At 46.2% G+C, this 24,681-nt stretch overlaps 1 protein-coding gene across 1 annotated transcript; it reads left to right on the top strand.

The window, feature by feature from the left end:
* Positions 1–12,819: 12,819 nt before the first annotated feature.
* On the top strand, positions 12,820–13,573 carry LOC124242439 (high mobility group protein B1-like). The gene has a single exon (XM_046667480.1). The coding sequence runs from the start codon at positions 12,926–12,928 to the stop codon at positions 13,571–13,573; it is 648 nt and encodes a 215-aa protein (XP_046523436.1). The 5' UTR covers positions 12,820–12,925.
* The last annotated feature ends 11,108 nt before the right edge of the window (positions 13,574–24,681 follow it).

Here is a 24,681-nt window from a genome sequence, read left to right as displayed (position 1 = left end):
CTGGAGCAGAGAGAGGGCGAGCTGGCTGCTCGTGCTTCTGTGGAGGAGGCAGAAGCACGCCCTTGTGCCATGACGACACACAGCGGCAGAAGGGGGTCTCCAGGGGGAAGTCGAGGTGCTGTGAGAAGGCAGGCTGGCTGCTGAGTAGGCCGACCCCACAAAGGCGTGCTGCAGACATTACTATTTAAATCCAGGCCAGGGGGCAGATGCTTCTTGATGAGACCAGGAGCGAGGTTAGACAGCACCAAGGGGAAGGGCAGGCGTGGGTCTCCGGCAAGCTCCATCTACAGGGGATGCAATGAGCTGAGGTGACAGGAGCTGAGAGGGGCAGTGCCCAGGCCTCCACTGATCCTGCCTGGAGGACATTGGGCAAGCAACTTCACCTGCTGAGCTTCTGTCCTGGGCTGGGAAATAACAGCTGTGACGGTCCAACAAGATGCTCCACCTAGAATGCGCCAGAGCAAGAGCGGCACATGGCTGACACAGCAAGAGGGAGCTGGGGGCACTGTGGGGTCTTCTGCACAGAGAAGTGGGCAGGTTCTCCGCAGCCTGGAGCCCCAAGCAGAGAAGCAAGGGGTGGCCACACTCCCACGTGGCACGAGTATGTTGCAGACGTGGGCCAGGAAGTAAACGGCCTCCTCAGAGAAGGCACAGACGCCCGCTAAGGTTTCCGAGCGCAGGCTCTCCTGGGGCTTCCAGCAATAACACACCATTATTAACAACTCCGAGAGCCTGGCCTATGTATTTCTCTCCTAACATAAAGATCCTCCACGCCCAAAATACTCTCCCAAATACCACTCAGCTCTGTTCCCAAAGGTTTTCCAGGGACATTGAGCAACTTACCTATTCCACAGCCCAGATCTTCCCACCCCACCCACTCGAGGCTCCGCTGAAATGTCAGAGGAACCCCGGCCCAGCTTCCTGTAACCCGAGAGCTGCCAAGGGCAGCCACCCTCCGGAAAGAGAATCTGGTTCAGTGAAAACATTCGAGACAGAGCAGACATACACATCTCTCTTTTTCTTTTTTCTGGAAGATGATTTTCCACAGTTAGCCACAAGATCCATTTTCTAAATGAGAAAATAATGGCTTCTATGCAGCAATTTGGAGCCAAAGCATTTATCATTGATTGACTCCCCACATTTATTAAGCACCTATTCTATATGGAGCACTCTGTTACACGCCTTCAAGGGACGGCAGAGGAAGGCAAAGCAGACACAGGATTTGCTCCACCACCCATTTTCTCCTGCTTCCAGGTTCCCCAGCCTCATCGTTTGTTTCCAATATAATACAGTGCTGACTTTGTCACGTCCTTGCTTGAAACCCTTTATTGACTTTCCATCCACTTCAGGAGCCTCTTAGCACAAAGTGACAAAGCCTTTCAGGCCCTGGCTCCTGCCCACTTCTCCAGCCTTTCTTCCTTCTGCGTCCCTCATGCCTTCTACCACCAGCTATTCACTCATTCTTTTTCCATTCATTCATTCCCCAAACTCTTATTGAGCGGCCACTCTAAATCCGATATCTCTCATCTGCTAGGAATCTAGCAGGCCAGGGGACAAGACAAATGAGATCCCTTCTCTTAAGAAGCTTGCATTCTAGTGCGATGTAAATGGCAACGAGAGAAGAGAAAGAGAGAAATAGGAGCATTTCAGACTGTGAAAAGTGCCACAAGAAAAATGCAAGAGGGGGAGGTGGTAGAAGGTGATGGGGGAGGCGGCCGGGCGCCTTGAGGTAGGGTGGGCAGCAAAGGCAGCGGGACGTGAGTCGAAAACCAGCCCTTCCGAATGACCTGCAGTTCCCTGACGGTCCAGTGCCTGGTGTCTCCTCGGCGCATGCGCGCAGCCACTGCCTCCTCCACAATGCCCGCTCCACGTCCCCCGCCCCAATTCCTCTTCTGCCTGTAAAGCTGGCTCGGCATCATCTCCACAGGGGAGCATTCCCAATCTGCCAACAGCCAGCTTGGGCACCCCTTCTCTGTGCTCCCCAGGTGCCCTGCGCCTTTCCCCAGCTTAACCCCCACGGCGACACAAGCACTCCACCCCGCCAGGCGGGCCGGGCATCAAGAGAGCGTCGCCCCTGCCCCGTGGGGAGGACCTGGGCAGGAGGAAGAAGCTGAGGGGGGGTGGGGGACCCAGATGGGATCTGAGCATGGTGAACATCAACGATTTTTCCAGCATTTTTTGTTTGATTAAATCCCAAAAGACATTTTTTCCTCCAACTCCTTTTTCCTTTAACTTTTAAGCCATATGGTTCTGATTCATTTATACTTAACTAATTACAACATTGGTTTTGTAAGAGCTATTTGATGTCCATGAGCCTTCTGAGCCCTTTCATACAATTTTCTAACCCTTTTTACTGTGAAGCCCAAAGTGGTCTTTCGCCAGCAGTAAACAGCATCCCTAGCCAGAAGGGTACGGTTTGGTCTTGGTTTGGTCACAGGGACCAGGCCTTGTGGTTACAAGGCCTCAGAATTTGGCAAAATGTGTTTTTTGACTCCCAGTGAAATTCTAAAAAGGTTCTCAGAAAAATAATGAGAAGAGAACACATAAATAAGACAAGCAGCTCTTAAAAGCAGGGCCCTTCCCTACAGAGAGGCCCTCCCATGGTCGCGGCCTCCTCAGCCCTCCCCGGGAACCGCGGCCAGCAGCTGGATCGCTCCATAAAGTCTGGAGGCATTTTCCCTTCGCCATCCTGCCCTGCCGCTGAGGATCTTAGAAAGTGGCATTTGTGTAAACAGGTAGGGTTTTATGGGGACGCCAGTGTTCCGACCAACTTGGCAGCACAGCAGCTCTATTTTTGTTATAGGAGATGAAAGGACTGAAACCAGCTGAGGCCCCACTGTGTGCCAGGCGCTCTGCAATGCCAAGGGCGAACAAAGATGAAAAAACACAGTCCTTGCTCTCCAGGAGCGCAGTCTAGCGTTACAATGATGTGCGACAGCAGCCACCATTGACTGCCCACTTACAGTACCAGGTGTGGTATGAGTGCCAGAGCATTATTTCAGTCAATATTTGTGATCACTTCAGAGGTTGGTGCTCCTCCTGTATCCCACTAGCACACAAGGAAAGTGAGTCTCCGAGCGTTTAAGTGGCACAGTCGGTAAGGAGTTAGAATGGGGATTGGAGCCCAAGTCGGTCTAACCCCAAAGACCACAGTCCGAGGAACATAGAAAGAAGCTTATAAGGAGGCCCATGGATTCTGAGAAGGGGCATGCCGGGAACCAGGCCAGAGATCACCATTGTAAAGGTCAAAGAATGAGGCATGGGTGGCGGCGAAGGCCTGGTAGGCAGAGACATGAACTAATATTGTTGGATACCTACAAGCCCAGGAGGCCAGCCCTATTCACACCTTCATTTTGGAGATGAGGAAACTGAGGCTCAGATTGGTGAGATCACTTGCCCAAAGCCACATGGCCCGAAAAGACAAACGCTAGAGTTTGGACTCTGTTCTGTCGGGCTCGAAGGTTCTCTCCAGCACATCCTTACAGCTGTGATGACCTCTCTCTACCACTAGGCCAATGATAAAATCAGCATCTCCTGCATTCAGCTAAAATCTGTGTAAAGTGGGACCGTTCAGATGAAATCAAGATAAGGCCTATGTAAGACCATTTAAATAAATGTTCAACGAGGACAGGGATGAAAATAAAGCCCTGAGAGAGGGATGAAATAATGGAGACCAGATCTGAAATGATTAACAATAAAAAAGATGTATGAAATGCAATCACCCCAAACAGTAAGTGTGCAAAGTTCTCAACAAAACAAGGGGGAGGGAGCAGACCACAGGCAAATGTGGGTGGAAGCCCAGCAAATAGAAAAGTTAAACCGTGAGGCCAAACTGTGCCTGGGTTGGTCAAGGCAGAAGGGAGCTTGCCGGTGGATGACAATTTGCAGTTTCTTTTAAAAAGAAAAAGAAGAAAGGAGAATCTTTGCAGAGGTCTGCCAAGGCCCGCCACTTTCCAATAGGTTTATCTCAGTTAGTGCATTTTCTCAAAGAGGCTCCTTCAAAAATTAGCCCAGTTCTCATCTACATCTTCCAGAGGAGAAGAAGAAAAGCTCAGAGACATAACATGCCTTTCCCGAGGTCATGGACCTTGAAAGCATAAATCGGATCGTGTCACTGTCCTACGTGAGAGCCTCTGGTGGCTTCCCATTGTTCCTAGAATAAAGCGTAAACATCGTATCAGGACCTATAAGGGTCTGGCCCCTGCTGGCATCCCTGACACACCCCAGAACACTCCCCTCACCCCAGATCTTCCAGTCACACCTTCATTTTTGGTTCCTCAAATACGCTGTTCTATTTCCACTGTGGGGCCTTCAGATATGCAGTTTCTCTGCCCACAAGGCTGTCCTTCCTCAGTCCTTACCCATCCGGGTCCTTTGATTGTTCAAGCTTTAGCTCAAAGGACTTCTCCTCTGAGGAGACTTGCTTGGCGGACAGCCCACTCAGCCTCCCACTGCCCATCTTTTCCGATGGACTGTGGCTACTTTTATCTGAGGTGTTTTCTTGTCTATTGTCCATCTCCCCACCCAGGCCATAAGCTCCATGAGAGCTGACTTATTGGTTTGAGCCCTAACGTGAAACAGTCCTTCCTCTGACTCGATGCCTATTCCGGATGTTCAAACAGCCTTTGTCGTGGAGATGTCACCACAGCACTGCCCACTCACAGCCCCTGCCGAGGCGGGAGCCACGAGAGGGTCCCATGACACCCCAGCTGATGCAGTACCAGATGGATAGCTGACCCTCACGTGACCCCAGGCAAGGCTGTCTGGACCCGGCCTGGATATCCGACCTAAGAATCCGTAGACTGCCCAGCAGCCTGAGGTGTGTCAGGAAGCGTGGCTGGCCTCTCCTATCCCTCCTTCGGGACTTTCCGGTGAGAACTGAGGCTGAAAGGATGCTATGTGGCAGAGGCAGGGCCTCAAGGGGCCACCTGCTTGTGGAGATTGGAGGAAGCAGAATGCATGGGAAAACAGAGGATGCTGTGAATGAAAGTAGATCAGAGCTGCCACAGAGAAGAGACACAAGAGCCCGCTGTGCCAAGGCCTGGCTCTCTACCTGAGCCGCAATTTCCGTCCCCACCGAGGGCGTCCCTCAGTGAACCTCCTTTTCCAGGAGGCAGCTAGCAGTCACTTGCACCAAAAAGTAATCTCCAAACTGAAGCAACCTCCAAGCCGAAGTTATATACCAGAAACTGTATCTGAGCTTGTGGCGGAGGGCCAACAGCCTACATACGTGAAAAATCACAGAATTGTTTCAGGAAAGATGAGTCGAAAACTGTGCTGGAGTGAGTGCCTCCCTAGCCTCTGCCATCAGCATATTGCCCGAGCTGCTGGTATATCAGTTTTGATTCTTCCGATTACAAGGACAGAAACCCAGCTCACACTGGCTTCAGGAACTGATGGATCCAGGTGCTCAAATGTGCCTTCTGTCACCTCTCAGCTCTACTTCCCTCTGCTTTAGTTTCTTTCTCAGACAGGCTTTCACACTCAGTGAGCCCAGCAGCCTGACTTACATCCTTACCTGCAGAAAAGGAGCATGTCCCTCCTAAGAGTTCTACAAAAGCCCCAGGATTGCAGATCATCAGATGATTTGGGCACTTGGCCTTGAACTTTGGTCAGATGAAGGAATGCTCTGATTGGTCAAGGCCAGATCATGTGACCATTCCTGCCATGCGAGTTGGGGAATGAGGGGAGAGGAGAAGAGTCAGTCTCCCCAAACACATGAACGAAGAGTGGAGCTGAGGTTGTTCTCCCAAAGGAAAACTTGGGGGGAGGTGTCACCAAAAGAAGAGGTCGTGGACGCTGAGGAGGCAGAAAGTCCAGATGTGCCCCTCTCAGAGTGCAGTCCTCTCGAGGCAGAGGCTGCTTGGGAGAAGACCCCCGCTCTCCTCCAGGAAGGTTGTCTGATTGTAGGAGGAAACTTGCAGCGCCTAACCCTGCACAAGGCTTTGCCTAGGCCTGTCCTTGAGATCACAGCTTCACCCCGGAGCACGCTTACTCAAGAAACATGGGCTCCTTCTTGAGAAGCGTCTGAAACAGTCAAAGGGACAGAGTGGCTTCTCAATCAGATCTTAGGCTGGAGGCTCTGATCTTCACTCCGCCATCTACCTGCTGGGTGGCCTTGGGCAAGTCCTCTCACCTTGCTGAGTCCCAGCCTCTGATCTCTGAGATGTCAGTAAAAATACCTGCCTTGTGGGTTTGCCATGAGGATTCGATGCGTTTATGCAGGTAGAGGACTCAGGACAGTGCCTAGGACAACATTACACTCAGGAGGTGGTGGTGATGAGGCTGTTGGTCATGGTGGGGATGATGATGATGATGACAAAGAGGACAGAGGAGAAAGAAGAGGAGATAATGATGCTGTTAGGGCTGGACCCTTAGTCTTCAGGTTCAGAGGCTCAGAGTTGGAGAGGACCTTAGAAAATCACCTGGGTCATCCAACTGCTGTGATCTACACAAAGACACTAAGACATAGGACTTGACTTTGCCCAAACTGGGGAAACTGAGGCTCAGAAGGAAGAAGAGCTTGCACCAGGTCTCTGAGCCAAAGAAGTGGCAGAGAAGGATGTGAAACCCAAGTCAGTTCGTTTCAAGGCCTGGGCTCTCTCCCAGAGTCTGAGGCCCACCCAGCACATCGACAAACTCTCTCAGTCTCCAGAACGTACACAGCGCTTGCAAACACGCACGCTCCTGACTTTGTGACTTTGCACCCGTGCAGTGGGGGAGGGCCCGCGGCATGATAGGACCCTCACCGCTTTTCTTTGGGCTCCCTTTCTACCCTCAGCGAGCGCCAGACAAAAGAAAAGCTTCTATTTAAAAAGAAAGAAAGAACACAAATTATAGGGGCCACCCCTATTTCAAAAGCAATTTCACATCTGTGCTGAAATTCCTCTACTTACAAACATGCACAGATAAGAGCAGAGCTAGGCACTGAAGAAAAAGTAGGCCAACCCTGCCTGCTCCCCACAGATGGTGTGAAGCGGTCATGCACATCCATTTCAGTCTTGGCCATCGCGTTATTCATCAGTGTTGGCCCATGAGCTGTTTAAAGAAGTGTCTTCTTACCATGAAAAGAAGAAAGTCAAAGTAAAAACATCTTTGGATACATTTTTGAAGAGCTGAAAAGAAGCAACTAGAGCCAGAATCAATGCCAGCACATCACTGGTTCTTTTGTGAAACTCAACTTTACACTGACACGTACACGGCAGTGGCTTCTAGAAAATGTCCCTTTGGGCTTAGAAAGAAATGGACTTAAACACAGCCTTGTGGATGCGTGTTTGTACATGGACGCTTTCTGAATTTCCATCAGCAGCAACAGCACTGAGCACTGCCTTATTTTAACCAGACAATTAATGGAATTGTCTAGAGATGACCGAACTTTACTTCTCACAATGGCACCGTTTAGTTGCATACGCAACAGCCCTTCCCCTCCACTTCCTTCCTTCCTGGTGAAGTTTCTCTCTAATAACAGAAGTTGAGAATGGCAGATATTTTCTTAGATTCCCTTGCACGTATAGTACTGAGCAATGAAACATAAGGAGAAATCTCCAAGGAGATCCTCGATAAAAAGAAATAGATGCAGAAGAAGAGGCACTATGCTTCCTGGTTTGGATATTACCCATGAAGTTGTGATGCCTGGAGCTGCGACAGCCATTTTGTAACCATGAAGTGACAAGCCTAAAGACAAAAAAGCAGCAGGCTAAAGATGGCAGAGCTGAAGGAGGGAAGATGCTGGCTTCTCAATGCCAAGGTTGAGCTGTGAACCAATGCCAGAACACCTACTTCCAAGACTTCCTGTTATGTAAGGGAACAGAAAGTACTTGGTAGTTAAACCGCTGTTAGCTGAATATTCTGTTACTTGTGACTGAAAGCATTTCAAGTGATACACGCATGAAACCGTGCTGTATATACAGATAAGGAACTGAGTCGGAGAGAGGACAGGTCTGCCCAGCTCCCAGTGGCCCATGGGTCCCTGGCAGCCATGTTTGTACCACACAACCCCATCACGAGGCTACAGTGGATTGGACCAGGAATGGACACCTCACCCAGCTGAGTCCATCTGAGATTCTCTGCTGGGAATTGAGAATTGGGATTCAGAGACAACGAGATAGTTCCTGCATGTAAATTTGGGAGAGAAGGACACAGAGAGACATAGACAGTCTGTGTGCAGACGAGTAGAAAGGAGCAGAGAACATAGACTTAATGGCTCCAGAAAGGGAGAGCGAGATGGAGTAAATGGCTGCCTGGTGGCACTGACCCTCCATTTCCTGGTTCCAGGCCCTTGTGAGTTCCCATCACCTTTGGGTTCTAGGGAAGACCTCCATTTCCTTTGCTTAAACTGGGTTGAAGTAGGAGTCTGTTTTTCTCAGACAGACTTGCCAAGATCGCAGGATGGTGGTGGCCCAGCTGGAGCAGAACGCGCATCTCCTGACTGGTTGCTGCTCTCCGCTGCCTCCAAAAAGCATAACTGATGTTTACTGAGCGCTTGCTGGGTGCCAGGCTCTCTTCTAAAGCACTTCACGTGTCATCTTTAAACCGCACAACAGTCCTATGAGAATGGGTCCCATTATTAACTGCATTTTCCAGAAGAGGAAACTGAGGCTCAGAGATGTTAAGTAACTTGTCTAAAACCACATAGCCAGCATGTGACTGAGCCAGGATTTGAACTCCAGAGCCAAGCTCGTAACCGCTTTGCTTTTCTATCTCCTATTCCTTCTCCCCTCCCTACTACCTAGTAGACAGACAAATTATCCAAACGTTTTTTGTGGTTGCATCCATACTGTCTCCTGTCTTGCTATGGCCCCCATAATAGCTTGGGCACATCTGGGAGCCCAGATGCTAAACTGCCTGAGGAATCCAAGAAGCCTTCCTGGAAGAGGTGTTATTTGAGTAGAGTATTTAAAGATGAGTTGGAATTTGCCAAACAAATGGAATGGAGAAGGAGGATGTACTAGTCAGAGTTCACGGCTGCAAGTACAGATGCTGACTTTGACTCTTTCAAGCAGGAAAATAATTCATTAAAAGGATGCTGGGAGCTCACAGAACTGCTGGGAGGAATAGAGAACCAATTCTTGGAAACACAGCCAGCAGCATTGCCCTAAATCATGTCACAGATCTGGTCCAGTGAGGACCTCACAGCCACCACCCCTCAGCACCACAGCTCTGACCCCACCCCACAGGGTGGGTTCCACAGGTCCCTTCTACTCTGCTTCAACAGCTCCTGATCTCAAGGCCAGGCCAAGTGCATCTGATTCCAGAGCCTGAGTCACATGCTGTGCCCTAGCTGCAAGGGAGGCTGGGAAAGTAGGCATTGGCATTCTCAGCTCCTATTCTGGGAATGGGCTCTGCACCCACCAAGAGTCAAAGAAAGAGCATGCAGATGCTGGATGGCCAAAGACAGTGCCAAGTGTCCACTGCAGGGGGCATTTAAGGCAAAGGGAACAAATTGTGTAAAGGCGCAGAAAGCACGTGCTTGTCTTAGCTCAGAGCAACGGGATGGTCACTGGGCTGCTCAGAGCAATGAGATGGTCACTATCCTGCTCAGAGCATATATTTAGTGCTGAATTATGCCTCCTGAATTGCTGTTTGGACAGCTTGCCTTTGCATTGCAATGTCTTCTGTCTGCAAGGGCAGACTCTGTTCTTGACGGATCTCAGAAGGCCTGGAGGGGTGCCAAGGGTTCCAGAAATGTCCAACTGCAGTTGAGAAGAAGGAGGAGGTGACAGTGGTAGAAGGACAGAGCCATGATGCAGGACCCCTTTGTCCAGGGCCCAACTCCCCAACGGGTCCAGCTCACCACAGGATCCTAGCCTTCGTGGAAGGTCATCCTTGCACATAAAAACTACCCTTTCAGAAGACACCAGAACCCTGCCGAGAACAGTTCTTGTTAAAGGGCCAACAGCCACGTGCCCAGTCCTTTCACCCCAAGGCCTTCTCCACTTGCACACAGTTGAGAGGGGCTGGGGCAACACCCGCTCCAGTTCCCGCTCCCCCTTTCAGCCATTAACAACCTGGGACTGCCTTCCCCCTTCAAACTCTGGCTAGAAATCCCGCTCCAGGTTCTGGTCCCAATAAAGCCAAATTGAAGTAATGTCAGACAGTAGCAAGAACATAGCCAGAGCCAGAGTTTTCTGTTGGAAAGACATGAGGCTTCTCCAGCCAGGGCAGTGACCCGGCCTGCCTCCACTCACTCTCCTCGCCTTGGAGAGCAGCAGCCATGGAAGCCTGTCCCCAGAGATGGTACCGGGACAAATTTCAGACAGGGCCAAAGAAGACATGAGTGACAGGAGGAGGACTGAATTCAGGGCACTCACCTTCTCCCCGACTTCCATCCCCCAAAGCAACTCCTTGTCCAGGCACCCTTTCTTGGCTCCTGGAACAGCCATCAGCACAGTGGCCCAAGCCGGACCTGGGAGTCGCCCTCCACTCTTCCCTCTTCCCCAGATCCCACATCCAAACCGCAGCTCCAGGACGCCTCCCCGTCACCCCTCTCCAGAGCAACCCCAGAGGTTCCCTTGACGGGACCTTGGTCGCTAGCTTTGCCCTCTCTAAATTATTGCCCATGTGGCCCAACTCTCCAAAGGATCAAGTTCACCAAAAGGTCCTAGCCTTTGTGGAAGGTGACAAAGTGGCCACAGAGTGGTGAGGAATGTTTCTTGTGGTCCTGGCAGAACCCTCTTGCACAAGAGAGGTCCAAGATGCCTCTTCGTTCACCTTCAGACCATGTTTTTCAATCTGCGGTGATTTTACCCACAGGCGGCATTTGGTAATGTCTGGAGACTTTTTTGGTTGTCACACTGAGGGTGGGGGATGCTGCTGGCATCTAGTGAATAGGGGCCAAGGATGCTGCTAAATGTCCTGCAATGCACAGGACAGCCGCCCAGTGGAGAATTAGCCCACTCAAAATGCCAGTAGTGCCCAGGCTGAGAAACTTTGCCTTAAGGTGAAGCTGCCAAACCTACGTCCTGGTGCCCCCTTCTAGGCCTCCCAGGGACCACCACAAAGGCTTGCCCTGCCACGACATCTCACCTCATCCTTGACGCCTGTCCCTGAGTGTCCAGCCCGTGCTTTTTCCCACAACTTTTAGGCCTGGGCACCCGCTCTGGGCAGGACCACAGATGCCCCGTCTCCAGTCCCACTGCCCCAGCTCCAGAGGTCTCCCCGGCAGGCCTGTGTCGCCTGGGCAGCCCTCCCAGAAGGTCCAGGGAGACACAGACCCAGCATCCCTCTGACCAGTCAGAGACTGTTCTTTCTCCAAAGAGACTGGGGAGGTGCCTTCGCGGTGCCAAGAGGGAGAGACGGGCAGGGGCCTCTCCCTGGAACTCACTTTGTTTTGGGGGAAAAACTATGTTAAACGGCAACAAGCCTCGAGTCATTCCTTCTGTCTTCCAAGGCCCAGTGTCACATGCACTGCCAGGAAGGTTAGCCAAGGTGGAGGCCTCAGATGGCTGGGGTTCAGTGGAGGGAGCTGGAGCAAAGATAGCCTGACCCGCCCTCTGGCCTCGGTTCCCATGGCCCCTTCAGGCTGAGCACTCCAGCCAAGTGGGCAACGCCTGGCCCAGCTTTCCAGCCTCCACGCCTTTGCTCATGATGGGCCCTCCCCCCAGAAGGTGCTTCCCCTGCTAACGCTACACACCCAGGCCGTCCTGTTGGGTGCTGCCCAGAAATCCTCCTTTATCCCCACACTTAGAAGAGATTGTAGCATTCTGAAGACATGTTTCCCCTTAGTTTCTAGTCGTGAATGTTCCTATGTCATTCTTCCTAATGGACAGTGACTTTTCCAACGGCAGGAGCTCTCTACTCCTCTCAAAGCCCTCAGTGCCTAGCACAGGGCTGGCCCCCAGAAGGTGGACAGCTAGTGGGATAAACGTGCCACCTCAGTCGTGATCTCTCCTTCCTCTTAGCCTTCTCACAAGCTGTTCCCTCTCTGCCTCAAACACCGTTCCCACCACCACCACCAAGGCCTATCTCTCCACACTAGGCCATCGCTCCAGTCTGGCTTCATGGGGTCACTTCCCTGGGGAGGCCTCCCAGATCCCCTGGCCCAGGTATGCACCCTGCCACATGAACCAATCACAGCTGTGCATCTTTTTTCATAGCCTTTGCCACGCTTCAGTAGATGCTCTCCGAACCCACCTCTACTTCACCTGCTCCTTGGATTAAGACACGCTCTCCAGCCCCTCCCTCTAGAAGATAAACAGCTGACATCCAGAGAAACCCGAAAGCTCATCCTGCCAGGGCACAATGCCCTCCATCTGGGCTGCCTCCCTGACACTGCTTCTCCTTCCCGTCGCCCCTTCTGGGAGAGGCAGAAGACACCAGTCACCTGCTATCCCAGCCTCCTTTGCAGTCGGGGCATAGGCGTGTGATGAGCCCTGGCCAGTGGGAGCTGAGAAGTGGGCTGGTGGCTTCTGGGGAAAGTTTCCCCTCGCTCGTCTTTGCTGGGTGAAGTTGTGTCTGCCTGGAACCACTGCTCAATGTGGGAGCCATTCTGCACCATGAGGCGAGACATTCCGAATCCTCTGCGGACGGCAGAAAGAAATCTCTGGAAAATACCTGTGACCTGAGAACTTCGCTGAGCCACTGCAGCAGCTCAGGGACTCCCCTGACTCTGGACTGCTTCCTACCTGAGATAATAAATGTCTTCATTGTTTCAGCCAGTGGTTTTCACACTGGGTTGCACACTTTAATAGGGCATGAGATTATGTTAGTGGGTCACGACTAGAATTTTCCTTTAATAGAATAGGAAAGAACAGATGAGAATAGAAAACAGCAAGTAGGATCCCACAAAGTAAAGGTAAGTAGTGGTCTGGCTCCCGCTCTCACAGCCATCGCAGTACATTGAGCTCCATAGAGACAGCGCCGGGGCAAGTGAGAGCCGGATGGGCACTGGGCGACTCTGTGCCTCGCTGAGGAAAAATAATTAAACATGGGCAAAGGAGATCCTAAGAAGCCGAGAGGCAAACTGTCATCATATGCATTCTTTGTGCAAACTTGCTGGGAGGAGCACAAGAAGAAGCACCCAGATGCTTCAGTCAACTTCTCAGAGTTTTCTAAGAAGTGCTCAGAGAGGTGGAAGACCATGTCTGGTAAAGAGAAGGGAAAATTTGAAGACTTGGCAAAGGCGGACAAGGCCCGTTATGAAAGAGAAATGAAAACTTATATCCCTCCTAAAGGGGAAACAAAAAAGAAGTTCAAGGATCCCAATGCACCTAAGAGGCCTCCTTCGGCCTTTTTCTTGTTTTGTTCTGAGTATCACCCCAAAATCAAAGGAGAGCATCCTGGCCTATCCATTGGTGATGTTGCAAAGAAACTGGGAGAGATGTGGAATAACACTGCTGCAGATGACAAGCAGCCTTATGAAAAGAAGGCTGCTAAGCTGAAGGAGAAATACGAAAAGGATATTGCTGCATACCGAGCTAAAGGAAAACCTGCTGCAGCGAAAAAGGGAGTCGTCAAGGCTGAAAAAAGCAAGAAAAAGAAGGAAGAGGAGGAAGACGAGGAAGATGAAGAGGATGAGGAGGAGGAGGAAGATGAAGAAGATGAAGATGAAGAAGAAGATGATGATGATGAATAAGTTGGTTCTAGCGCAGTTTTTTTTTCTTGTCTATAAAGCATTTAACCCCCCTGTACACAACTCACTCCTTTTAAAGAAAAAAATTGAAATGTAAAAAAAAAAAAAAAAAAGTAAAGGTAAGTGGTGTTTGTGAAGGTGTGTTTCAGCTCACACTCTGCACACGTGTCTGTGTGTGTGCACTGAGTGACAATGTAAAAGATATTTTTTACTTGGTATTGAAGGTTTTGTGAAAGCAAAATTTAAAAGCTGGTTTTCATTAAAGACTCTGTTACTTGCAGCCAAATGCATCATATCCCGCACAGCCACTCTTTAGCATGCCCAGGAACTTCAACTCTGACCAGCCGAGTTGTTTACTGACCAAGAGACCATTCTGTTTGTTATCTAAATTGCTTATGGTGGACATGCTCAGTACTACAACTACATAATTCACTTAAATATTATGCAAAGTAATCAAATAAGTGCATTAAAGGAAAATTGCTCTTTCTAAATTGACCACTTTGGAAAGAATGAATAAAGCCAAGTCCTAGAAAAAGTATCTAGTGGACGGAAGTGAGAAGAAAACTCTAGACAGTTGGAGACAATAACGATAACGTTTCAGAAGGATTATGCACTTGTATTAATTCACAAAATCTTGCTTCACATTGAAGAAAGTAGTTTATGAAAAAAAATACAGAACTCCACTCTGCAAACTCAGACCCCAAGAAAAGACTCTTTCCTACATCAAAATGTTGGTAAATTAGTATATATGTATATGTTTTTAGTTAAAACAAAATGTTTACAGGGGCCAGCCCCATGCCGGGTGGTTAAGTTCACATGCTCTGCTTTGGGCAGCCCAGGGTTTTGCCGGTTCAGATCCTGGGTGCGGACATGGCACTGCTCATCGGGCCATGCTGAGGCGGCGTCCCACATGCCACAACTAGAGGGGCCCACAACTAAAAATACACAACTATGTACTGAGGGGCTTTGGGGAGGAAAAGGAAAGGTAAAATCTTTAAAAGAAATTGTTTACAGCCCATAGGTATCATTTTTATAATTTCTTACGGCTACCAAGTTTTTTTAAATTAACTTGCTACCATTCCCTATCACACTATAATTGTTTAATGTCTCTGTTCTATAATTGATTGTAAACCACGAAAGCAGAAAACATGACTGTCTTGTTCATCCTTTATGCCCTAGCACAATACCAAGTCCAGAGGAGAATCTTTACAGAGAGATATTATCTGAATGGACAAATAACTAAACAAATGAACAAGAAAAACCATAAGCATTAGTTCATTGATCCTCGCACAAGCCATGCGGGATAGAGAGGGCTTGTATATTTTTGTACTAATATTGACAATGACTAAATTGAGGCTCGGAAAAGCAGGTTGACTTAAGTCACACTGCTAGGGCCCAGAGCCGAGACAGGCGCCCAGAATTCTTACCTCATGGGATCACTCAGCTGCGGGAGGGTCATGACAGGAGGCCGTCACATTAACAGAGCTCCTTCATTCCATTTCCACGTCCAGGGCTTTGATTTTGTCATTTATTCAGAATGCTGTAGAGAATTCTGTTTTGTGTGTCCCATTCACGTTTTGGGGATTATTGGTGAGATTTTTATCAGGGAATTGGTTTTTTTAAGTGTGAGCCTCCAGCCAGAGGCCAACATTTGTTCCCGCAAAAGAGACTGTTTCCAATTTTATAATAGGAGTTGATGGGAAAGATTACTTTTGACAGAAATTCGCTTTACAGCAGACTTTCTTGGGTGCCATCTATTCCGTGAAGTAAAAGCTTCCTGACCCTGAATAGTCCACCAGTTGGTATTAAAGCTTGTTATTTATTCAGCTTCATGCTTCACCTTCCTTGAGCGTCTACTCCTTTTTCTCTTCTAGCACATTTACGGTTCCTTATATAAGAAAACATGTAATATAACTGTAAAGGATTTTATTCCTGTGTATGTGCTTAAAAATGCATGGGGGTGGGGGGCATGAGGGAGCCTTGTAGGGTATGGTGCAAGTTCTATGCCGTGGTCTGTAGTGGCCACCCCGTGTGTGCGTGAAAAGGGCATCGAGTCACTGAAGGCCTGTGTACTATACTGTAGATAAGATACACCTAAATAAAAAGTTTTCAAAAATGCGTCTGGCTTTAATTCTACAGAAAGCTGGAACATGGGGAACGGAACTAGCACATCCTAGAGGAGATCAGATCAAGTTGATGAACATTTATCAAGTGCTCACTAGAACAAGGCAGCGTGCCAGACCCCGAACGAGACAGATCGCAGCGCCCGTACCTTATAAATGGTCCTCCACACAAGAGGGACCCTCCAGAAATATTTGTGGAATAAATGAATGAGTTAATTAATTAACAGCCAGCACAGACAGAGGGGTTAAATTTAAATAGAAACAGAGAAGTTCCGTCTCCTGATACTGGAAGAAGGAAGATAAAGATATGTGAGCATACTGGTTTTTCCCTGTGGCCCCTGGTGATGACAAACCCCCATGTGAATAGCTGGCCTTGTCTCTAGGATATCAGCAGTCAGTCACTTATGTGAGAAAGATTTACTTGGCACCTGCTATATTGTCCATGGGTCGAGTCGGACAACAGGGACAGCAGTCAACAAGCTGTTCACTGTAGGAGATGAGGAGAGAGACATGAGGTGGATTGTGTATGGCAGTGAGAAAGCCATTGGATACTCAGCCGTGGAATAGTGGAGAAGGCAGAAATAAGGACGCAGAGAACTGAGCAGGAAGGGGAAAGAGCAGAAGTCAGACAACAGCTGTAGATTTCTCTTTTGAAAATTTTGTATGAGAAGCAGAAGAAGGAGAATGGGCAGTATCTGGAAAGGGAGAGTGAAACAAAGATTATTTTATAATACAGGAGATGATTACGTATACAGACTGGGGAGAAAGGGATTAAAAATATGGGGCAGAGAGAGGAGATGGCTGCTGAAGTAAAGGGTTGGATGAAATGGGAGAAGAAAGAGAGGAAGAGCCCTCCTCGAGGCTTCCCTCCCCCTCCCCTAGTGACTGCAGCCAGCCCCTAATGGGCTCGCTGCTCCCACTCTTAGCCCTCCAATCCACGCTTCCCAAGCAGCCGTGGCAATCTGCCTGAGATGCCAATCCAACCGCATCACACTCCTGTTTAAAACCTCCAAAATCTCCTTAACCCAGATTGGGTAAAATCCAGCCCCTCGCCGTGAACTTCAGAGCCCTGCCTTGAAGAGCCCAGCCTCCTTCTCTATGCTCATCTCCCTCCCTTCTCTCCTTCCCTCACTGCGCTCCACCACGCTGACCTACCCGCAGGTCCTGAGGGCCCATCTCTTTCCTGCCTCAAGACCACGCACATGCACGTGCCAGTCTCTCTTAAATGCTCTTCTCCCCTACTCACCATATGGCTGGTTCATTCTTATCTTTTGGGCCTTAGGATTCTGGTCACCAATTATGATGGGGGGGAGGGGGTTCCCAAACCACCAAACAATTCTCTCACATCAGCTGGGTGTCGTACAATTCAACTCAGTTCTGACACTATCTACCCAGAAGTAGCATCAGATCCCACAGGTTAAGGACTCAAGCTTATAAGACTGCACCCCCACCCCCAGTCCCCAGTTCAGAGACCAATTGCAAGTCCAGGTTGTCACCTGTGCTTCTGACCCACTGGCTACAGATTGGAGCCCCAACAAGGGTTCAATGAATTTGCTAGAGTGGCTCACAGAACTCAAGAAACATTTTATTTACTATTATTTACTGGTTCATTGTAAAAAGACATAACTCAGGAACAGCCAGATGTAAGAGATGCACAGGGCAAGGTATGGGGACAGGGCAGGGAGATTCCATGCCCTCTCCAAGCAAGCCACTCTCCCTGCATCTCCATGTGTTCAATCCAGAAGTTCTCGGAACCCCATCCCTTTGGGGTTTTATACAGGCTTCCTTACACAGGCTTGATTGATTAAATCATTGGCCATTGGCGATTGACCTCAGCCTCCAGCCCTGCTGCCCTCTCAGGAGGTTTGGAGGGAGGACTGAAAGTTCCAACTCATCACAGGGTGGCTCCACTGGTGACCAGCCCCATCCTCAGGTGACCTACGGGCATTCCAAAAGTCACCCCATTAACATAAAAAAACACACCTTTATTGTTCTCATCACTTAGGAATTCCAGGGTTTTTAGGATCTCTGCCAAGAATACAGTAAAAGACCAAATATATATTTCTTACTAAAATCACAGTATCACAGGCCTCAGCTAAAATGTTGTCTTCTCAGCAAGGACTTCCATAACTATCCATTGTAAAGTAAGGCTCCTAAATTCTGCTCCTTGGTAAGATGTAGTAAGTAGAAGCAGGCCATAGCTTCTACTCCAACAACAGCAACCAAAAAAATGCATAAATTATCAAAGTCACATTTTAAAGACATTGTAGAACCAGGGAAGCAAAGAGGACTGGACGAACTAAGTTCTCAATCAGGAAGAGCCTTTCCTAGGTGACCGAGGTGTCAGCCATTTTCCTACCTGGGGATGTTGCCAAGCATGGGGACTCCTTATGGATCAGGCTTTCTGTAGGCAAAGAGAAATGAGAAGACAGTGAAGACTTGAATCCTCCTAAAACAATTATGACATTAAACGTAAATAGACTAGAAGAAGCGCTTCTGGAATGGTGGAGTAAGGACCTCTAAAAATCTGCTACACCAGAAAAGCGACAAGAACACTGACAAAGATGATCAAAATTAACAGTTTCAGAACTCTGCACATTAACCAAAGGCTTGTAGCAATTCAAGGAGAAAATTTTGAAAACAGCAAGAGAGAAGTGATACATCCTGTACAAGGTATCCTCAATAAAGTTAACAGCCAAGTTCTCATCAGAGTCCATGGAACCAGAAGACAATGAGACGACGTATTTAAAGTGCTTAAAGAAAAAAACTTTTCAACTAAAAATCCTATGTCCAACAAAACTGTCCTTCAAAAAAAAGGGACAAATCAAGACATTCCCAGATAAAAGTGGAAGGAATTCATTACCACTAGACATGCCAAACGTAGTTCTTCAGGTTGAATGAAAGAACACTAGACGGTAACTCAAAGCCATATAAATAAAAGACATGAGTAAAGATAAATACAATGGCAAATATAAAAGCCAGTATTATTGTATTTTTGATTTATAATTCTACCATTTCCTTCAGGATTTAAAAATAAATACATTAAAAAATAATTTATAAATCTATGTTATTGAGAACACAGCGCATAAAGATATAATTTGTGATAACAACATAAATGGTGGGAATAATGGAGAATGCTACTAGAGACAATAAAGAATTCAGTAAAGTTGCAGGATACAAGACCAACGTGCAAAAATCAGTCATGTTTCTTTACATACCTTCAGTATACAATGTGAAAAGGGAATTAAGAAAACAATTCCATTTAAAATAGCACCTTAAAGAATAAAACATCTAGGAATAAATGTAACCAAGGAGGTGAAAGTCTTCTACACTGAAAACTACAAAACATTGTTGAAAGAAATTAAAGAAGACCCAATAAGTGGGAAAACATCCCACTCTCATGGGTAGGAAGACATAATATTGTTACAGTCACAATACTACCAAAGTGATCTGCAGAGTGAACACAATCACTAACAAAATTCTGATGCCTTCTTTTTTTTAGAAATGGAAAAGTCAATCCTCGAATTCATATGGAGTTGGAAAGGCCCTGAATAGCCAAAATCATTTTGAAAAAGAACAAAGTCAGAGGACCCACACTCCTGATTTCAAAATTTACTACAAATTTACAGTAATCAAAACAGTGTGGTACTGGTATAAGGATAGACTTATAGACCAATGGATTAGAATAGACAGCCCAGAAATAAACCCATACCTCTGAGGTCAATTGATTTTTTGACAAGGGTGCCAAGTCCATGCAAAGGGAAAGAATTGTCTCTTCCACAAATGGTGTTGGGTCAAGTGGATTTTCACATGCACAAGAATGAAGTTGGAGGACCAGCCCCACAGCCTAGTGGTTAAGTTCGGCATGCTGTGCTTCAGTGGCCCAGGGTTCAGTTCCAGGCATGGACCTACACAGCTCATCAGCAGCCATGCTTTGGCAGCGTCCCACATACAAAACAGAGGAAGATAGGCACAGACGTTAGCTCAAAAAAAAAAGAATGAAGTAGGATCCCTACTGCATGCCATACAAAAATTAAGTCAAAATGGATCAGAGACCTAAATGTAAGAGCTATAACCATAAAATTCTTAGAAGAAAACATAGGAGTGAATCTTCATGACCTTGGATTTGGCAGTGGACTCTGATATGACACAAAAACCATGAGAAACAAACAAATAAAGTGGACTTCATCAAAATTAAAAACACTTGTGCATCAAAGGACATTATTGAGAAAGTAAAAAGACAACCTACAGAATGGGAGGAAATATTTGTAAATAATATATCTGATAAGGGTTTAATACCCAGAACACACAACGAACTCCTACAACTCAACAACGAAAAAAACCACCCAATTAAAAAATGGGCAAAGGATTTGAATAGACATTTCTTCAAAGAAGATATAAAATGGCCAATAAATACATGAAAAGATACTCAACACCGTTAGATAAATGCAAATAAGAACCACAAGGAGATGCCACTTCACACTGACTAGAATGACTATAATAAATACAACAGAAAAACAAATGTTGGGAAGGATGTAGAGAAATTTGAATCCTCATGTATTGCTGATACGTAAAATGGTACAGCCACTGTGGAAAACAGTTTGATGGTTCTTCAAAAAGCTAAAAATACAATTACCATATGACTTAGCAATTCCACACCTAGTTGTATACCCAAAAGAATTGCAATTGGGACTCAAACAGATATTTGCACGTCAATGCTCTTGAAGCATTATTCACAACACTCAAAAGATGGAAACAACCCAATTGTCCATCAACAAATGAATAGACAAAATGCAGTACATACAAACAGTGGCATGTTATTAGCCATGAGAAAGAATGAAGTTCTGATATGAGCTACAGCATGGATGAACCTTGCAAACATTATGCTGTGAAACAAGCTAGACACAAGAGGACAAATATCATATGGTTCTACTTATATGAGGGACATAGAGTAGGCAAATTCATAGACTCGGAAAGTAGAATAGAGCTTACTAGGGACGGGTGGAGAGCAGAATGGGGAGTTATTGCTTAATGATTACAGAGTTTCTGTCTGGGGTGATAAAAAAGTTTTGGAAATAATTAGTGGTGACTTTTGCACAACATTGAGAATCTAATCAATGCACTGAACTGTACTCATAAAAATGGTTAAAAATGGCTAATTTTAGGTCAGCAACATGGCAGCGTGAGCTCACCTGGGACTCTCTCCACTCCAAATTACAACCAAAAAGAGCAACTGCTTCCAACCAAAAAAAATCCTAATAACAGAAATCATCAGAGACCCAATCAGCAGCCAAACGATGGAAGGCGGAGAGGCTGGAGCCGCCCTCAGAGGAGCTGGAACAGGGTAGGAGAGAATTTTGCTCCCTCCCCAGCCATGGGTGAGGGAAGGAGTGGGGGAGGGGCTGAACATCCGGGGATCGGCAAGGACTTCCACCACGGTGCAGTGGAAACCCTCTAACGGAGGAAAGCTTTCGCATGGGGGAACCCCAGCAAGCCAGGGCCCCGGGAGACCAGAAAGCGAGAGCTGATCCAATAAGTGTAGGCGTGAGTGAAAGTGCCGCTCCTCCCCCAACCCACACTGCATGCTGCCATCGCAGCTGAAGGCGCAGGGCTCAGAATGTACGGCTCTCGACCCCCATCTAGTGGCGACAGGCTGTAACTGCAACCGAATAACAGCATCATGCGCAAAAACCGCTCCTCTACCATCCAGCAATTTATAAAAGCTCCAGTCCAAAAGGAAAACAATAAAAATACAGAAGTAGGTCCCGAGGACTTAGGAATGGGTAAACTAAGTGAAGATAAGTTCAAAATAGCTATCATCAAAATATTCAATGAGGTAAAGGGAAATATAGAGAAACAAGTCAAGGAGTTCTGGAGTTACTTCACGAAAGAGATTGAAATTATAAAGAAAAATCAATCAGAAATACTAGAGATGAAAAACACAATGGATCAGATAAAACAGAACACAGATTCCCTGAATGCCTGTGTAGACACCATAGAGGAGCAAATTAGCATAATCAAAGATAGACAGGCTGAATGGCTCCAGACAGAGGAAGAAAGAGAAGTAAGAATTAAAAAAACTGAAGAAAATCTCAGAGAAATAGCTGACTCAATGAGAAAATGCAACTTAAGAATCATCAGAATTCCTGAGGGTGTGGAAAAGGAAAATGGAGCAGAAAGTGTGCTCAACAAAATAATAGAAGAGAATTTCCCAAATCTAGGGATTGAGAGAGAAATGTGTGTGGAGGAAGGTTTCAGATCTCCTAGATTTGTCAATGTAAAAAGACCTACTGCAAGGCATACAGTAGTAAAAATGGCAAAAAATGAATGACAAAGAAAGAATACTCAGGGCCGCAAGGCAGAAGAAAATAACCTACAAAGGAACCCCCAGCAGACTTTCAGCAGATTTCTCTACAGAAACCTTACAAGCTAGGAGAGATTGGAGTGACATATTCAAAACTTTAAAGGATAAAAATCTTCAGCCAAGAATACTCTATCCAGAAAAAATATCCTTCAGATATGAGGGAGAAATTAAATCTTTTCCAGACAAAAAAAAGCTAAGGGACTTTGTAGTCACAAGACCTCCACTACAAGAAATCCTCAAGAAGGCTCTCATACCTGAAATAAGAAAAAAAGGGAGAAAGGGATCACAAAACACAGAGTAAGGAGACAGATAGAATATGAATAGGATAGAAAATATTCAACTATAGCATTATGATAAAGGGAAAGAAATCACCAAAGCAAAGACAATCTTATCACTCTAACCACAAACTCACAACACAAGTTGGAATAAGATGAAAATAATAATTTAGGAGGGGAGGAGGAAAGGGCCTCAAACAGTCTAGGCTAAGGAAGTAAGAGACCACCAGAGAGTGGACTATGTTATACATGAGATTCTGAATATAAACTTCAGGGTAGCCACGAAACTAAAAAACAGAACAGAGACACAAAACATAAATAAGGAAAAATCTAAGAAACCCAGCATAAGAAATTGAAGAAGTCAACGCATAGGCTAAAACACACAGGACAAGAAACAAAGGAAACACAGGAAACCGGAAAACGAGCAACAGAATGACAGCATTAAGCTCTCATGCATCAAAACTCACCCTCAATGTAAACGGATTGAACTCTCCAATAAAAAGACACAGAGTGGCAAAATGGATTAAAGAACAAGATCCAACAATTTGTTGCCTCCAGGAAACACACCTCAGCTCCAAGGACAAAAACAGGCTCAGAGTGAAGGGGTGGAAGACAATACTCCAAGCTAATAGCAAACAAAAGAAAGCAGGTGTCACAATACTTATATCAGACAAAATAGACTTCAAGATAAGGCAGGTAAAGAGAGACATAGAGGGTCAATATATAATGATCAAAGAGACACTTCATCAAGAAGAAATAATGCTTATAAATATCTATGCACCCAACACAGGAGCACCAAAGTTCATAAAGCAACTATTAACAAACCTAAAAGAAGATATCAAAAATAACACAATAATAGTAGGGGACCTCAACACCTCACTCACATCAATGGACAGATCATCCAGACAGAAAATCAACAAAGAAACAGTGGAGCTAAACAAAAAGCTAAAACAGTTGGACTTAATAGACATATATAGAACACTCCATCCAAAAACAGCAGAATACACATTCTTCTCAAGCGCACATGGAACATTCTCAAGGATAGACCATATGTTGAGAAACAAGGCAAACCTCTACAAATTTAAAAACATTGAAATAATAACAAGCATCTTCTCTGATCATAATGCTATAAGGCTAGAAATTAATTACAAGAATAAAGCTGAGAGAGGCACAAGGATGTGGAGACTAAACAATATGCTATTGAACAAGCAATGGGTCATTGAAGAAATTAAAGACAAAATCAAAAAATACCTGGAGACAATTGAAAATGATAACATGCCATACCAACTCATATGGGATGCAGCAAAAGCTGTATTAAGAGGAAAATTCATCGCAATTCAGGCACATCTTAACAAACAAGAAAAATCTCAAATCAGCAATCTTAAACTACACCTAACCGAATTAGAGAAAGAAGAACAAACAAAGCCCAAAGTCAGCAGAAGGTGAGCAATAATAAAAATCAGAGCAGAAATAAATGCTATTGAAACAAAAAAGGCAGTAGAAAGGATAAATGAAACAAAGAGCTGGTTCTTTGAGAACATAAATAAAATTGACAAACCCCTAGCCAGACTTACAAAGAAAAAAAGAGAGAAAGCTCAAATAAACAAAATCAGAAATGAAAGAGGAGAAATAACAACAGACTCTGCAGAAATACAACAGATTATAAGAGAATTCTATGAAAACCTATATGCCAGCAAAATGGATAACCTAGAGGAAATGGATAAATTCTTGGACTCCTTCAATCTCCCAAAGCTCACTCAAGAAGAGGCAGACAATTTGAACAGACCAATCACAAGATAAGAGGTTGAAACCGCAATCAAAAACATCCCAAAGAATAAAACCTCAGGACCAGATGCTTTCCTGGGGAATTCTACCAAACTTTCAGAGAGGACTTAATACCTATCCTTTTCAAGCTATTCCAAAAAAATTAGGGAAGATGGAACACTTCCTAACACATTCTATGAGGCCAACATCACGCTGATAGCAAAACCTGACAAGGACACCACGAAAAAGGAGAACTACAGGCCAATATTGCTGATGAACATAGATGCAAAAATCCTCAACAAAATTTTGGCAACCCAAATACAGCAATTCATCAAAAGGATCATACATCATGATCAAGTGGGATTCATACCAGGGACACAGGGATGGTTCAACATCCACAAATCAATCAACATGATACACCACATCAACAAATTGAGGAATAAAAACCACATGATCATCGCAATAGATGCAGAGAAGGCATTTGACAAGATCCAACAGCCATTTATGATAAAAACTCTGAACAAAATGGGGATAGAAGGGAATTACCTCAACATAGTAAAGGCCATATATGACAACCCACAGCCA

Source organism: Equus quagga, chromosome 7, assembly GCF_021613505.1.
Source record: "Equus quagga isolate Etosha38 chromosome 7, UCLA_HA_Equagga_1.0, whole genome shotgun sequence".
NCBI lineage: Eukaryota > Metazoa > Chordata > Mammalia > Perissodactyla > Equidae > Equus > Equus quagga.
Note: the sequence above shows the minus strand (reverse complement) of the source record. Positions and strands in the feature narration are given on the sequence as shown.

Coding starts and splice junctions, on each gene's coding strand:
- LOC124242439 (XM_046667480.1), top strand. CDS start 12,926: ATGGGCAAAGGAGATCCTAAGAAGCCGAGAGGCAAACTGTCATCATAT.